Source organism: Myotis brandtii, unplaced genomic scaffold, assembly GCF_000412655.1.
Source record: "Myotis brandtii unplaced genomic scaffold, ASM41265v1 scaffold63, whole genome shotgun sequence".
NCBI lineage: Eukaryota > Metazoa > Chordata > Mammalia > Chiroptera > Vespertilionidae > Myotis > Myotis brandtii.
Window position 1 is genome coordinate 758,210 of NW_005370411.1, and position 16,671 is coordinate 774,880.

A 16,671-nucleotide genomic window follows, 5' to 3' on the forward strand; every position below is an offset into this window, starting at 1 on the left:
AACTTGCTTGGCACCAGGAAAAAAATAAGTGTTTGAGGTTTTGTTTCTGCTGTTGTTATAGAGTTGTATGAGTTCTTTAGTAGTATAATATTTTGGATATTAACCCTTCATTATACATATGGTTTGCAAGAATTTTATGCCTTTTCATTGGTTGCTTTTGCTTTCTTTCTTTTTTTTTTTTTTTTTTTTTTGGTTGTTTCTTTCGCTGAGCAGAAGCTTTTTAATTTGATGTCGTCCCACTTCTTTATTTTTGCTCTTGTTGCTTCTGTTTTTGTTGTCATATTCAAAAAAAGTATTGCCAAGATGAATGTCAAGGAGCTTTTCCCTCATCTTTCCTTTTAGGAGTTTTAGTTTTAGGTCTTATATTTAATTATCAAAACTCAGGTGAACACTTGCAGAGAACCTCTGCATTTCGAGTTAATTTTTGTGAGTGGAGTAAGATAGGGGGTTCAATTCCATTTTTCTGTATGTAGTTATCCAGGTTTCCCAATATATTTATTGAAGATACTATCCTTTCCCCATTGTATATTCTTGGCTCCCTTTCCAAATATTAGTTCACTATTTATGTAGGAGTTTATTTCTGGGTTCTCTATTCTGTTCCAGCAGTCAACATGTCTAACTTTTATACCACCACCACATGGTTTTATTTACTATAACTTTATAGTGTAGCTTGAAATCCAGAAGCGTGATGCTTTCCATTTTGTTCTTCTTTGTGATTATTCCTTTGGCTATTTTGAGGTTTTTTTGTGTGTTTCCATACAAATTTTAGGATATTTTTTTTCTATTTCTGTAAAAAAATGGCATTGAAATTCTGCTAGGGGTTGCATTGAATCTATAGTTTGCTTTGGGTGATACGGACATTTTAACAATATTAATTATTTAAGTCCATGAACACAGGATATCTTTCCATTTGTTTGTGATCTCTTTAATTTTTTCATTAGAATCTTATAGTTTTTATTGTATTGATCTTTCACTTCCTTTGTTAAGTGTATCCCTAAGTACTTTATTGATTTTAGTTAAGTTATATTATGAATAGGGTTGTTTTCTTTACATTTTTATGAACAAAGTCAATATAAAACTCTTAGAAAAATATGTATAATAAAAATGACAAATATAACATTAATATTGCTAATAAACAACTATTATAAATTAATAGAAAAAACAAGCAATCAATAGAAAAAGATGAAAGCATGTAAAAGGCAGTTGATACATAAGTATAACAACAATGAACAACAATATCTGACCTAATGGAGCGTACATGTTAGGAAGGTGGCTTAAAAAATTAAACATATCAAGTGTCAGATGTTGTTATGTTTTTGGAGACAGAACAGAGTGAAGGGTAATATGGAAAACAATGGTTTGATCTAGTGGGATTTGCAATTTCAAAAAGGGAATTCAGTCTGGGAAGACTTCATTAATATGGTAACATTTGAAAAAGACCTCATGTAAGGGAAGGAGCAAACCATGCAGATAGCTGGGTAAGAAGAGCAAGTGCTAAAGGCCCAGTGGCAAGAGCAATCTTTGGGTGTGTAAGGTTCTGAAGGAGGCTAGTGTGGTTGGGGCAGGGTACCTGAGGAGAAAAGAGGTGGGAGATGAAAGAAGCAGGGTCTAAGGGAATGGGTGGGGAATAAAATTGTGCAATGCCTGGTAGGCATTTAACAGGGCAATGGGCTTTACTTGAGGAGATTAGGAAGACATTGGAAAGTTCAGAGCCCACTGGTAATATGATCTGATGTATGTTCTAAGGATGTCACTGACTTTTGGGTTGAGAATAGACTGTAGACAGGCAAAATCTTAACAGAGGGAATGGTAGAGGGGAGCAGCTTTATGGGATGTGGCTGGAACTACAGACAGGCGAAACCATGGGTAAATTTGTAATGCAAGGTAAGTATTTTAAACTTTAACTGTAAAGGTGATGTGAAGTCATTAAAGTTTTTTTAAACAGGAGGATGTAATGAACAAATTTATGTGTTCAAATATTGCACTATCCAGTATGGTAGCCACATGAAGTTACTGGACACTTTAAATGTGACTAGTTGGAATTGGAATGAGCCATTAATATAAAATACTTAAGGGATTTTAAATACTTAGTACAATAAAAATAAGAAAACCTCAAATGAAAAATATTTCAAAAGCTTATTTATATATTAAAATGATAATATTTGGGTATATTCAGTTAAAAATTTATTATTTAAATTAATTTCACCTGTTTCTTTTTAGTTTTTATTGTGGTTACTAGAGTAAAAATAGTTTATATGGCTCACAAAAATGGATGCTGAGAGACCAGTTGGGCTGTTATCAAGAACACTTTTAATATCACTAAGATATTCTAAAGTATTTTAAGAGATGTCCTAAGCATTTTAAGAGAATTCTGAAAGAAAATAATAAATTAACTGAAAACTCCTCAGATAAAAATTATTTAAATTCTTGTTTTAGTTACCAAAGGGAAAAAAAAAAGATAGCAATGTTTTGATACACAAAATTAAGTTATAAGTGACAACTTCATATGCTAAACAATGTTTATGGATGTTATTTGAATGGCTAACAACAGAAAGAAAACAAAATGTTTAAAGCCTTTGCCTTTGTGTCTAATAGGTTTTATATCGGTACTTAATAATAAATTTTAATTTATTTTTCATTTTTTCTAGTTTTATTGGGAAATAATTCACACACATTACTGTATAAGTTTTAAGGTGTTGAGTATGATGATTTGATTTGCATGATTGTGAAATGATTAGCACAATAGGTTAGTTAACATCCAATGTCTTATATAAATAAAATAAAAAAGAGAAAAATATTTATAAGAACTCTTAGCATCTACTCTTTCAACATCTTTCCTGTATGTGATATAGCAGTGTTAACTATGCATCATGTTGTATATTATCTATATATAAAAGGCTAATATGCAGAGTGTCCCCACGGGAGTTTGACTGAGAGACCAGGTGTTTGATTGCTCGCTATGATGTGCACTGACCACCAGGGGGAGGCACAGAATGAAGGTAGGCCCCAACTGGCAGCCGGCAGCCAAGGAAGGAAGGCCCTGGCTGACAGCGGGGAGGCCCTGATTGGCCATGATCGCCGACCAGGCCTAGGGACCCTACCCATGTATGAATTTTGTGCGCCGGGCCTCTAGTATTCCTAATAATTATTTATTTTACATCTGGAAGTTTGTACCTTTTGACTTCCTTCTTCTAATACTCCTTCACCCCATTCTTCCTCTGATACCCACAAATCTGATCTCTTTTTCTGTGATTTTAGTGTTTATTGTTGGTTGGTTTTTTTAGATTCCATATATAAGTGAGATCATACAGTATTTGTCTCCACTGAACTTTCGTTGCAGTCCTATAGCATACATATTCCTAATAAATTTATTTTTAAAAATTGTCTTTTTCAAAAAGTGACTTAATGACCTTTATAATATTTAAGTTATATCTCAAATAACATTGGAATATACAGATGCTAGCCCCCATTTTAAATTTGCATATTCTCTCTAAATTGATTGGTGTATTATGCTTATCTATTTATATAAAAGCCTAAGCGATCTTTATGACGGAACAACTGGAACGACCAGTCACTATGATGCGCACTGACCACTAAGGGGCAGACGCTCAACACAGGAGCTGCCCCCAGCCCACAGGCCCTGATCGCCAATGGGGCCTGCCAGCCAACCTTCTGGTCCCTCCCCATGGCCAGGCCCCCAGGCTGGGACAGGGAACCAGGGATGGGTGGTGGTGGACACGGCCCCTTTCCCAGGGGGACTGAGGGCCAGCTCCCCTCCTCGGGACCAGTGGCCAACCTCCTGGGTCCCTCCCCCGTCCCTCCTCCATCCCTCCCCCAGCCAGCAGGCCCTGATCAGTCCACTGCCTGCCCACCATGGTGGTGGTTGGCCCCTCCCCTCAGCCGGCAGGTCCCCATCACCCAATTGGGGTTGGCCCCAGGCTAGGACAGGGAACCAGGAGTGGGTGGCAGCGGCTGTGGGCGGTGAGGGAAGGAGAAGGGGGGGAGGCAAAGAGGTGGGGAACCATGCAGTGGTGGCGTGCAGTGGTGGCGTGCAGGATGGCGAGGGAAGGAGAGAGCGGGCTGCAGGGAGGTTGGGAATCTGATCAGCCCTGATCACTGGCCAGCCCTAGGGACCCCACACATACACGAATTTCGTGCACAGGGCCTCTTGTAAATATTATAGTAGATTAACTATATTATTTAAATTTATAGTTAAGTTCAATATTTTTATTTGGCAAAGTATTACAAATGTCTACTATGAAATATATTTAGTTATTTTGAACCACATAATTAAGTAGAAAATATTATTACTGACAAAATATATGTAAACTGGATTTATTGAATAGCTTATGAAATACATTGTCTTGTAACTATTGTTATAAGATTACATATACAAAGTAAATATTTGCTAAAGAATTTTTTAATGAAAATATTAGTGAGGTAATTACATATTATTTATGTACTCTGCATTTTGACAGATTTAGAGAAATATATTTTTATTTTATTTAAAAAAAATTTGTCAACCAATAACTTCAGGTGTTTCTAATGTGCAGCCAGAATTAAGAACCAGTATTGCAGACTAGAGCTTTTCAAATAGACTATGCTTGCAGCCCCCTGGGAGTCGTCTATAATTATAATTTCTGATTCAGTGAGTCTGGAGAGCCTAAGACTGCTTTTAGAACAGGAGATGCTGATGTTACGGGTCCTGGGAAAGGCACTTTAGTATGAAGATCCTTCCAAGACAAGATTCCCATGAAATCCCAAAATGATTACCAAGCAGATAGAAGCTCCTTGTCCAGTTCTCTAGGGGAAAGGACTGCTTTTTGTATTTTTATTTTTTTAAATCTCTGAGTGTGCAAGGGGAAAAAAAAAGCTGCCAGTAGAACTCTAGGTCCTTCATGCCTGTTCTAGAGGGAGCAGCCTGGAGTGGGAAGAGAGGAAAAAAGCTTCCCTTACTCCTATCCCCCTCACCTCCTGCCTATGCTATATTTAATCTTACATATGCAGGTTTATTTTGTTGTTCTTGTTCTGTGCTGTCCCTGCCACACCCCTCTCCCTTGTACACTCCCCCACCCCAACACCACTGTCTGTTAACCCTGCCAAGCCTGAGCTTAGGCTGGGTGCAGCTGGCTCCCACTAAGTGGCTGCAGCTAGGTCACTGCAGTGAAGCCAACCCCCAGCTGCTGAGAAGCTCACCTTTGGCACCAGTGTCAGTCCCTGAGGCCTCGGTGAAGGTGCTGTGCCCACACAGGCTGCCCCTACCTGCATCCACAGTGGAGTAGGCCTGGCCAGGCACAAAGACAACACCTGCGCTGCAGGGCTGGCGAGGCCTCAGCCAGAGGGGGAACCTCCTGCCTAAATATTTTGATGATAGTGTTTTTATTGATTAGCCATACAGTATTAGTTAATTTATTATCAAGTTACAGAAGAGACTGTGTTGTTGTTATTTAAGTACCACCAATCACAGCTTAATAGATACTGCATAACCAACCATTTACTAGTAATTTTACTGTACAGAATTGATCATTTTACTTCTGAATTATTAGATCATTTACAAGAAGTATTTTTATAAAAGCAAACATAAACTATCAAAAATAACACAGTTATAACGTGTGTGTGTTTGTGTTCATGCCTAGTACATAGTGTATTTCTACTATCAATAAAATTGCATTCATTTAGATTTGTACAAATATTCATCAACATATGTACCTACAGTAAGATAGTTATTTTATTTTGACTCATTTAGGTAGGAATTAAATTTACTCCAAAAAAGTTATGGTTGCCCTTGCTGGTTTGGCTCAGTGGATGGAGTGTTGGCCTGCAGAATGAGGGGTCCCGGGTTCAATTCTGGTCGGGGGCACATGCCTGGGTTGTGGGCTCGGTCCCCAGTAGGGGGCGTGCAGGAGGCAGCCAATCCATGATTCTCATCATTGATGTTTCTATCTCTCTTTCCCTCTCTTTTCCTCTCTGAAATCAATAAAAATATATTTTTTAAAAAATTAATGGCAGTTATTCTTTTATGTCCTCAGTATATAAGCAGAAGCCCTAAGCATATATTTATTATTGTTAAATTAGGATTTTTGTATATTTTTAAATAGAACATTTTATGAAAATATGTTGAGTTCTAAAATAAGTAGTTTGTTAAAAACATTTATTAACGTAATATATGTCCCTGGAAAATCACTTTAATTTTGTATGATAGTCTTAATTTAGAAAGTGGCCAGCAGTGATTTCTCTAAGACCAGAAATAACTAAGCATGTTTACCGTTCTTGACCTTTGGATGTACACCTAGCATAGGATCCTTTTTTCTAGGTTTTCCATTCCTGCAAAAATGTACTCTGAAAGTAATATGGATTTAAGCAAAGATAAAAATCAATAACACTATTCATCATATAACTTTACTCATTTATATTTTAATGTTTATGATTTTTGATGAAAATTTAGTCATTTGCATTCCATTTTTATGTTTTCGCCATATGCATATAGCATATATACCTTACCCTATCTAATAATAGACAAACATGGTAATTGACCATACCTTCACTACGCTTCCCATTGGCTAATCAGCGAGATATGCAAATTAACCACCAACAAAGATGGTGCATGTGGAGCAGAGGAGCGAAGACTGAAGGTGGCTCCGGCCAGAGCAGCGAAGGCTTTGATTGCTGCTCTGGCTGGAGCAGCGAAGGCTTTAAAGGCGGCTCTGGTTGGAGCGAAGGCCTGGGTCCCCGGTGCCGAAGGAAAACCGGTGCAGGCAGCCAGGGGAAGGGAAGGCCTATTGCATGAATCTTTTCGTGAAACAGGCCTCTAGTTTATTTAATATTTGTCTACTCACTTTTTAACTAATTCAAAATTTTAAAGTACATTTATTTCAATATAATAAATAGAAAAGTTATGTGACTAAAAAGTCATCGCTGTCAATTCAATATCAACAAGATTCCCAGACTTGGGGTTTGGTGAACTGGGAGAATTTATTCAATCAAAACAAATCAATTGTGAAACAGTGTGTCTGTGAAACAGTTCAGTTGTTTAACAGCGTGGATATGGAACAGCACAGCTTGGAACAGTCCGGGTGAGGTAGCCCACGCAAGGAGGCTGCAGTGTCACAGCTCCCATGCCACAGCTCTGCTCAGACAAGACAGCTCCACTTTTCCCCAACGAGACAGCTCCTCTCCAGTGTTACAGCTTCTGCCAGGGAAACACAATTTTCAATGGAAACTAAAAGCGTGCTCCAAGAGATAGAGGGGAGATTGATGCAGAAGTTTCCAACCCTTGTCCCTGATTGGTCCATTTCTATGCAAATGAGAACTCCAAATACTCACAGTTTGCTTGGTCCAAATAGCAGCATCCTCATTGGTCAGATGGAGCCATTCTGATTGGTTGGTGACATGCAAATGCAGATATAGCTGCACAGCTCTGGTTGGATGGGGGAAAGTCTCAATCTTATTGGCAGCATTTTTATCCTAGGAGCTCTCTCACAAGGGTCTATTCAGAAGGCAGGAGCACAGTACAGCAGGCTTGGCAGGTTACTCTGTGGCTTTTCACAGTGTGCATGAGAGGCCTCTGTCAACAATGGCTGCTAGGCTCTGGTAATAAATTTGGGCTTGATTAACCATAAGGAGCCCTTCTTGGCAGGTATATTCTTATCGGGGTCAACACTTGTTTGCCATAATAAATAAAAATGATTAAAAATAAAGCAATATAGTTATCAAAATGATATCTGGATCTTGCTTGCTAAGGTCTCTGAATATAAGGCCAGCTCTCATTTTGTTAAAAAGGTTTTATGTTAGCCCTTAAGAAAGGTATTAAAGATACCCAAGCACCACCCTGGGACTTTCTCTTTGAGTGTTCAGAAGGACTGAGGAAGAAATGGAACATAAATACATTTTTAACAGTGTGGTTCAATGTAATTTAGTGCCATCTCTCAGGACTCCACAAATGATTTCCTTTCCTGCTGGTTATGGACATCCCCACACTGATAAGCACTGCTGTTTTGTGTATGTGTGCTTCAGGTATGCATTTAAAAATTAGCTACCTTGAATAAAATGTAAAGTCACTGTTGTGTTACTAATTTTGAATAACTAATTTAATTCATTAATATTAACATATGTTGACTTTTCTGTGTATGTGTGACACTGAACTCTGATATCCAAAGTGTATTTAAATTAAAATATGTTGTACAGGTGCAAATAAAAGAACTCTAGCAATAATAACAAAAATTATTTTTTCTATTTTTACAGCTTGCAGACCAGGATTCTATAAAGCATTTGCTGGGAACACAAAATGTTCTAAATGCCCTCCACACAGTTTAACCTACATGGAAGCAACTTCTGTCTGTCAGTGTGAAAAAGGTTACTTCCGAGCTGAAAAAGACCCACCTTCCATGGCATGTACCAGTAAGTCTATATTTTGCATTTGGAAATCCTATTTCAGACCCTTTTGGCCTCTATTCTAATATTTTTAAAATGTAGATATACAAAATTCTGTACCATCAATGCTAATTGTCTTTGATAACAGTCAAGGAAAAAGTTTTTCTTTATTATCAGAAGTTTTTAACTCTTTGCAAAGAATTATGTTTACTCCTCAAAATTCACATTTATCCTTCACATGCAAATACCAAACACTGGTTTGGAGACCTGTAAATTTTCCCTAACCATAATCAGTCCTTAGGAAATTAAAGTAGTTTAAGGCTGCCTGAGAATTTATAAGCAAAACTTCTCGTCTTTGCTTCCACCCTTGACCATTTTTTTAGGCAGTTCAAGTTAGGACAATCAAGTTTTCCATGTGAAGAAACTTCCCCAGGGGACAATAGCCATTGTGCTATTGTTATGTGGAAAAGTTTTGAGTTTTCTTTGACATTTTTCTTTAAAGGAAGATATTTCTGAGTTTGTTTACATTTCATCTCTCACTCTTTCTCCAATTTTGGGGTTGGAATCAGTAGATTTAAATCTAAATGTTAAGGTCATTTTAATGCATACACTAAGAATTTTAAATTATTTGTATCTGTTATTAAAGTATTGTGAAATATCTGTACATTATAAAAATAAAAATGAATATATTAATGCATTGCTAGGCTATGCAAAAGTAAAATGTCAGCTCTTAGATAGTTATAAAAATCTTGTTAAATACATGAATAAGATAGTATAGTGACATTTTGCCCATCTTTTTGATGAATTGGTGCCAAAATATTACTTATCTTGTATAATTCTTAGAGGCAAATATATATTGAGAATTATGTAATGTGAGATATTCCTTAGAGGCAATAGATAAGTCCTATTTTTTTAACTAATACAGTTGTTAGATTTGTCTGTATTACTACAGACTTTCATATAAAATATCTTTATGAACACATTTAATAAAAATGCAACACATTCGTTAATAGATGTAATTCTTACTTTTTTGCAAGTGCTGAGATACTACCTTATTCAGAAATTGGTAGCCTGGGAAATTACTACCTTGAAATTTTTTCTCCTAAGGAAATATTTTAAATTTACAAATAGGAAAAGGAAAATTCTAAATATAATTTCTCAAGTGATTTGGAAATAGTTTTGAACAGGAAGAGCTTGATATTACTATACATAGGCAGTCCTTCTTGCACCGTTTGTGTATATCATTATGTTATATTGTGGATAACATACACCAGCTTAGATAGATGGTGGGGTTTGAAATAGCTACAGTACTACCAGGCAAATATATTTCAAATCCTATATCAGAAAGTGAATGGAGCTTCTCATATGAGTGATAGAAGAGAATATCCTCTCTTTATTTTCTTAGGTCATAAATATACAGTTGACAAGTTGAAGGAATATATCGGGTCTTATTATTATAACCCTTCAGTGAGGTAGCAACATAGGTAGTTCGCAAGACTTATGGTTCTTTGGAGCAAGAGACTAATTAAGAAATAAATAGGGATGCAACAAGGTCTATGAACCTGGCAAACTAGTCAGTCAGTCATTGTTGATTCAGATATGTATATTTACCAGCTTAATGTTTTATGTTTTCAAGATTTTCTTTCATTTAAAAAAAATCTTTTTTTATGTTCGATATTATAAATTACTAGAGGCCTGATGCACGAAGATTTGTGCAAGAATAGGCCTTCCTTCCCCTGGCTGCTGGCACCGCCTTCGCTCCGGCCCGGGGCTGCCTTTCCGCCTTCACTGCAGCCCGGAGGCACCTTTCCACCTTTGCTCTGGCCAGAGCCTCCTTTCCGCCTCTCACCTTGTTGCGTCAATTTGCATATTCCCTCCTTATTGGCTGTGGGCGATGCCATCTTTGTCACGAAGTTACAGTCAATTTGCATATTCCATCTTTATTAGATAGGTCGTGCTTAAAATGTTTGCCTGCCTTAGCTATACTAAGTGCAATTCAAAATTGTTTAATTCTGGTCATTGTTGGGCAGTGCTTTAGGCAGGGAACAGCATTCTATGTTGCCATCAGGGATTAAAGATAGAACTGTCCCCAAAAAGCTGAAAACTTTTGTCAGGTCTCCTGGTCCAGACCTAGGAGGCTCCCCTCTCAAGGTTTCTCCCTACTGCTTCCTTGAGGACTTCTTTTCCCTGTTTTAGCAAAGACTTAGCATAGTGTGTTAGTAATTTACCATCTTTTAGAGTCAAATTATCTGAGCATAAATCTTTGTTTTGGTGCTTTCTAGGTATGTAACCTTGGACAAATTATTTAACCTCTCTTTGCCTCAGTTGTACCATTTGTAGTGATCATAACAGTACCTATTTCATTCTTTTGTTATGATGATTAAGTTAATATTTGAAAAGTGCTAAGAACAATACCTAGCACATAGTAGGTATCTGATGTCAGTAAAGTTTTTGAATTACACTCTAATTAGATGAGAGACCCTTATTGTTATTGCAGTATATTCAGGAAAAGGGAGACACATAAACTCCAAAGCATCATAGCTCATAAAGATTAAAGGATTAGATTATTGGGAAAGAAAAATCAGGAAAAGAACAAGTCAGGAGGTCATTGAACAATTAGACAATTAGACCCTGGTCCTTCTTAAGAGGACCACCAGGGTTTACCAAGACACAGTACTTTTGAAGCTGCAAATCAAGCAAGTAGTCAACCCTTCCTATCTTCCATTAACCACAAACAATATTCAGATTTTAATATCTGCAAGCTCCCTTGACTTCGAGATCATATATCTACAAATTAGCCATTCTTTAATGCCTTTATTCCAACTGTGTATTATATAAGGGTTAGAATTCAGGTCAGGTGAACAGTCAATCCCATCACTTTCTGATGATTTTTGTCAGTGTAAGCCTTTGAAACTGTTTTTAGAGAATTTTCCAGGGGTTTAAAAGGAGGTATCTTTTCCCCTTAGTATCAGGGGCAGGGACATTTTGAATGTATGAGTTTAAAAGAAAATAAAGGAGTAAAATATTGGGAATGACTAACCAGGAATTTTGGCTGATAAACAGCATAGTAAGGACAGAGTTCATATATGTATTTTGTATGATTATGTAAATGATATGATTTTAAGGACTCTAAGGAAGTCATTCCCTGCCTCTTAGTGCCATCAACAACCCTTAAGTTTCTGGTACAACAATGCATGTGATTTCACCATTAAGATTTCTAATGAACAAAATAAATAGACAAACAAAAAAGAAACAAACTCATAGATACAGAGAACAGACTGACTGTTGTCAGAGGGGAGAGGGATTGGGAGGCTGGGTGGAAAAGGTCAAGGGATCCAGCAGCACAAATTGGTAGTTACAGTATAGTCACCGAGATGTAGATTACAGCATAGGGAATATAGTCGGTAATATTGTGATAAATATGTATGGGGCCAGGTAAGTACTTGAAGCAGCAGGAGGACCACTCTGTGAAGTACATGATTTTCTAACCATGTTGCTGTACATATGACACTGATACAGAATAATATTGAATGTAAACTGTAATTGAAAAAAATATATATAACAATAATTTAGCATTTGATAGCCCTGGCCAGTGTGGCTCGGTTGGAGCATTGAATATTGCTTTCTCTCTTTCAATATAGAGATATGTGTCTTTTTTTACTTCATGATCATGAAACATGTAACATACATAATTTATTTAAATAAATATTTTTTTTAATATTGTTTTCTTTTAGGACAGTTTTAGGTTCACAAGAAAATTAAGAGATAATATGGAGATTTCCCATGTATCCTCCTACCTCTGATGTTCATAGCTTTCCTCACTATCAACATCCTCATCGAATGATACATAGGTTACAACTGATGGATCTGCATTGACACACCATAATCACCCGAAGTCCATAGCTTACATTAGGGATCACTCTTGGTTTGTACATTCTATGGATTTGGACAAACACTATAGCATCGTACAGACTATTTTCACTGCCACAAAATCTGTGCCCTGCCTATTCATCCTTTCCTCCCACCAACCCATGGCAACCACTTATCTTTTTACTGTCTCATTCATAATACAGTATGTAGCCTTTTTAGACTGGCTTCTTTCACTCAGTAATATTTATTTAAGACTCTTCCATGTCTTTTTAATGGCTAGATAGATTATTTGTTTTTTAGTGCTGTCTGGGTGTACCACAGCTCATATATCCATTTACCCACTAAAGGACAGCTTGGCTGCTTCCCAGTTTTGGCAATTATGAATAAGCTGCTAAACATGAATGTGTAGCTTTTTGTGTGGACATAAGTTTTCAGCTCCTTTGAGTAAATATCATGAAGTGTGACTGCTAGATTATATGGTAAGGGTTTGTTTAATTTTATAGGAAACCACTAAATTATTATTTTGCATTCCCACCAATAATGAATGAGAGTTCCTGTTGCCCCACATGCTTGCCAGCATTTGATATTGTCAGTGTTGTGTATTTTGGCTATTTCTAATAGGTGTGTAGTGGTATCTCATTGTTGTTTTAATCTGCATTTCCCTGGTGACATGCTATGCAGAGTGTCTTTTCATATGCTTATTTTCCATCTATGTATAAAGTTTTTGGTGAGGTCTCTACATAAAGATTTGTAGATGTTTCAAAAAGTTGAAACAAACAAAAAAAGATGTCTCATCATCATAGCTAACCTCTTGAACAGTTGTGTTGGTGGTGGTGGTGAGGTAATCTGATCCTTGAACTTTCTACTGGCCTGGCTATCATTGTTAATTTCCTCTTTTGACTTTTTTTTCCTCACTAACTTCTAGCTCACAGCTTGTAAGTACACTCAAACTTCTATCCTTTAAAAAATACTCCCAATCCAATGTTCTTTCTCCTCAAAAACACATCTTGGAAAAGCAGTCTTCACTGGCTATAGCTACTTCTTCGCTTTTAATTTAATTTTCATTCTACTGCATTCAGATTTTTGCTCTTCGCTCTACTGCAATCAGATTTTTCTCCCACCACTTCAAGTATACTGTATAAGAAAAATTCACCAATGATCTTATTTGCCATTTCCCATTAGAAACATTTTTGTCCTGTTACAACATTTAATTATTTTTGATTACTCCCTTTTTCTTGAAACTATCTGTTCTCTTTCAGTCTAAGATATTGCAATCTTACCTTCACCCTCTTAATTTTTTCACCATTGTGTTTGTCCCTGTTAATGGGTTCTCTTCTTTTGCTCACCAGTTAAATGTTAATTATTCTCACATTCCTTTCTTTGCCTTTTTATCTTTTCACATGTTCTCTTCCTCAAATGGCACTGTAAATAGATGATGCCTATATTTTATCCTTATCCCAGTCTTCTCTCCTAAGGTCCAGAGTGTTCTAGCAAACTAATTATGGATCTGACAACCTACTTGTCCTATGGAAACCTGCCTGTATCTCCAACCTTCTGTTACAGGATTCCAGGGCAGAAGGAATAGGGAAACAGACAGGAAAGTTAAAACAAGGCCGAACAGTGTGGGCAATTTGCATCCAGATTGTAATTAACAAACCGTTATCTTCAAATGGTTAAAAAACTTCCCTAATGAGAGAATTCAAAAAGAGAGGGGGAAAGGGACGGAAAATAAGGCAGTTTTACTCTCTAAGCAGAGAAGCCAGCAGTCTCAAGGCTTGGCAAGTAAGTCTTATTTCCAAGATGTTGAGGTTGTTCTCATCCTTAATGCCAGAACTTTCTTCTACTTGAAATGCCCTCTAGGTCTGCACATGACTGTTGCCTTTTTGTCATTCAGGCTCAAATATCAGTTCTTAGGACAGACATTTCCTGCCTACCCATTCAAAAATAGAATCCCTCCCAGTTACTCTTTGAAAATATCAGATCTATTTGTATAATTGCTTCCTTGTTTATTGTCATTCAACCCATGGTAAATTGAAAGGGCCATGAGGTCATGGATATTCTTTCTTTATTGTATCTTTTGCACTAATAATAGTACCTGGCAGATACTAGGCACTAAGTAAAATTTAATGAACAAATTAACTAACAATTTGGAGCTCAACCTGCAAAAGCCAATTTTATTTCTTTCTACCCCAGCTTGCTCATATACCCCTGGTGAAACTTTATTCACCTATCCATTCAAGCCAAAAAGTTTATATTCATAAGTCTGCCCCAACCTCAACATGTTCAAGTGGTCACAAGTCCTATGAATTCTACCTCTTAGCATTTCTTCAATTCATTCTTTCCTGTCAATCCTAACCCTATCCTTTTAGTTAAGGCCTTCAACTATTCCCTTAGACTAATTTAATAATATCTCAGCAAGTCTCCTTCCTTGTCTTTCATCCCTCAAAATATTTCAAACTATTAGAAAGTATTATTGCTAAAACCACAAACAAAACCTTTATCATATTTCCACTTCCTCTACTTAAAGTCTTTCAAAGCCCAATATTGTAAGAGTTAATTCAAGGACATATAAAGTCTAGCCCTGGCCTGTTTCAACCTCTCCAACTTTAACTACATTAGGGTCTCTCTCATAGTCCTAATACACAGTTGTACCAGCAGCATACTTCAGAGTTTGGGTCTTCTTGTTTTTTAAAAATTCATGTGTGTGGCCTAGCCGGTTTGGCTCAGTGGATAGAGCGTCAGCCTGCGGACTGAAGGGTCTCAGGTTCGATTCCGGTCAAGGGCATGTACCTTGGTTGCAGGCACATCCCCAGTAGGGGGTGTGCAAGAGGCAGCTGATGGATGTTTCTCTCTCATCGATATTTCTAACTCTATTCCTCTCCCTTCCTCTCTGTAAAAAAATTCAATAAAATATATTTAAAAAAAAAAATTCATGTGTGTGTCCAGCCAGCATGGCTCAGTAGTTGAGCATTGACCTATAAACCAGGAGGTCACGGTTTGATTCCCGGTCAAGGCACATGCCTAAATTGCAGGCTCGATCCCCAGATTGGGGCATGCAGGAGGCAACTGATTAATGAATCTCATCATTGATGTTTCTATCTCTCCCTTTTTCTTCCTCTCTGAAATCAACGAAAATATATTTTAAAAAAAATTCATTGTCTTTTTTGCATAAACTGCAAAATATACAAAGAAATTATAAGTAAGAAATTTAAAATGAAATACTGAAATGTTTTCTCTAGTTTCTTAATCTACTTTATAAACTCTTAACTTTATTTCTCAGGTGACTCATTAATGTATGTTCTATGTTTTAAAGGATGAGCTGTGGGGGACGCTCCACAATATCAAGTCTGGATCAATTAGGGCAGGAGACCCTACTGCCTGCCAAGTCTGTTATCAAAATAACTGTCTAAGGCTTTTCCAGGCCAGAAGGGAAATTACTGAGGTTGAAGAAACAAAGGAAAATAAGAGTTACTAAGAAAGTGCTTGTCAAGCAGAAAGCATGAAAAGGTCAAGAGAAATGAAATGAGGGTTTATATATGGATGCATGAAAGTTAGACAAAATATAATTCCACACTCATAGCATTTTTATTTTGATGTTTCTCATGTGTTTAAATCCATAGAATTTTTTAAAGCTATAGAACAGGTCCTGGAAGATTAATAGATTAAACAAGCATTTGTGTTACCTATTTAGAAAAGTTCAAAAAATAAAATGTAACTCATATCTATATAATAAAGAGATAATGTGCTAATTTGTCCATTACCGTGTCCCAGTCACGACCAGTCTGTGGGCAAGGCCAGGGGCGGGGACTTCCGCCCCCAGTGCTAATGTCAGGCTGCCTGATTGTGTCCCCGTTCAGCACTGGTATGACGCTGTGGGGGGGCGGGGAGGGGGGTTCTGCTCGACGGGGGAACTAAGGCCGTGCCCCCCGCCCCAGCTCTAGGCCAGGAGACCTCAGACTGCGCCCCCAGCGCCGGACTGGGAGACCTCAGGCCGTGCCCCCCGCCTGGCAAGTCTTGATGGGGGACCTCAGGCCATGCCCCCTGCCCTGGCTCCGGGCCGGGAGACCTCAGACTGTACTCCCTGCCCCGGCACTGGGCCATGGGACCTCAGGCCATGCCCCCCACCTTCAGGGCTTGACTGGGTACCTCAAGCCACACCCCCCACCCAGTGGGTCTTGACGGGGGACCTCAGGCCATGCCCCTTGCCCAGCAGGGCTTGATGGGGGACCTCAGGCTGCGCCCCTCACCTGGCGGGGCTTGACGGAGGACCTCAGGTCACGGCCCCTGCCTAGCAGGGCTTGACAGGGGACCTCGGACCACACTCCCAGCCCCGGTGCCAACCAGGGGACCTGAGGCTTCACCCCCGCGCAGCGCTGGGCTGGGGAACATGAGGCTGTGCCCCCGCCCGGAGGGGCTTGACAGGGGTGGGGC

At 38.1% G+C, this 16,671-nt stretch overlaps 1 protein-coding gene across 1 annotated transcript in view; it reads left to right on the forward strand.

Annotated features, from left to right (window-relative positions):
- Positions 1 to 16,671, forward strand: part of LOC102255541 (ephrin type-A receptor 6) — a 994,071-nt gene that overhangs the window by 436,845 nt on the left and 540,555 nt on the right. The window contains exon 4 of the mRNA XM_014528319.1: positions 8,242 to 8,397. Coding sequence (XP_014383805.1) covers positions 8,242 to 8,397 — 156 coding nt within the window. The remainder of the gene's footprint in view (positions 1 to 8,241; positions 8,398 to 16,671) is intronic.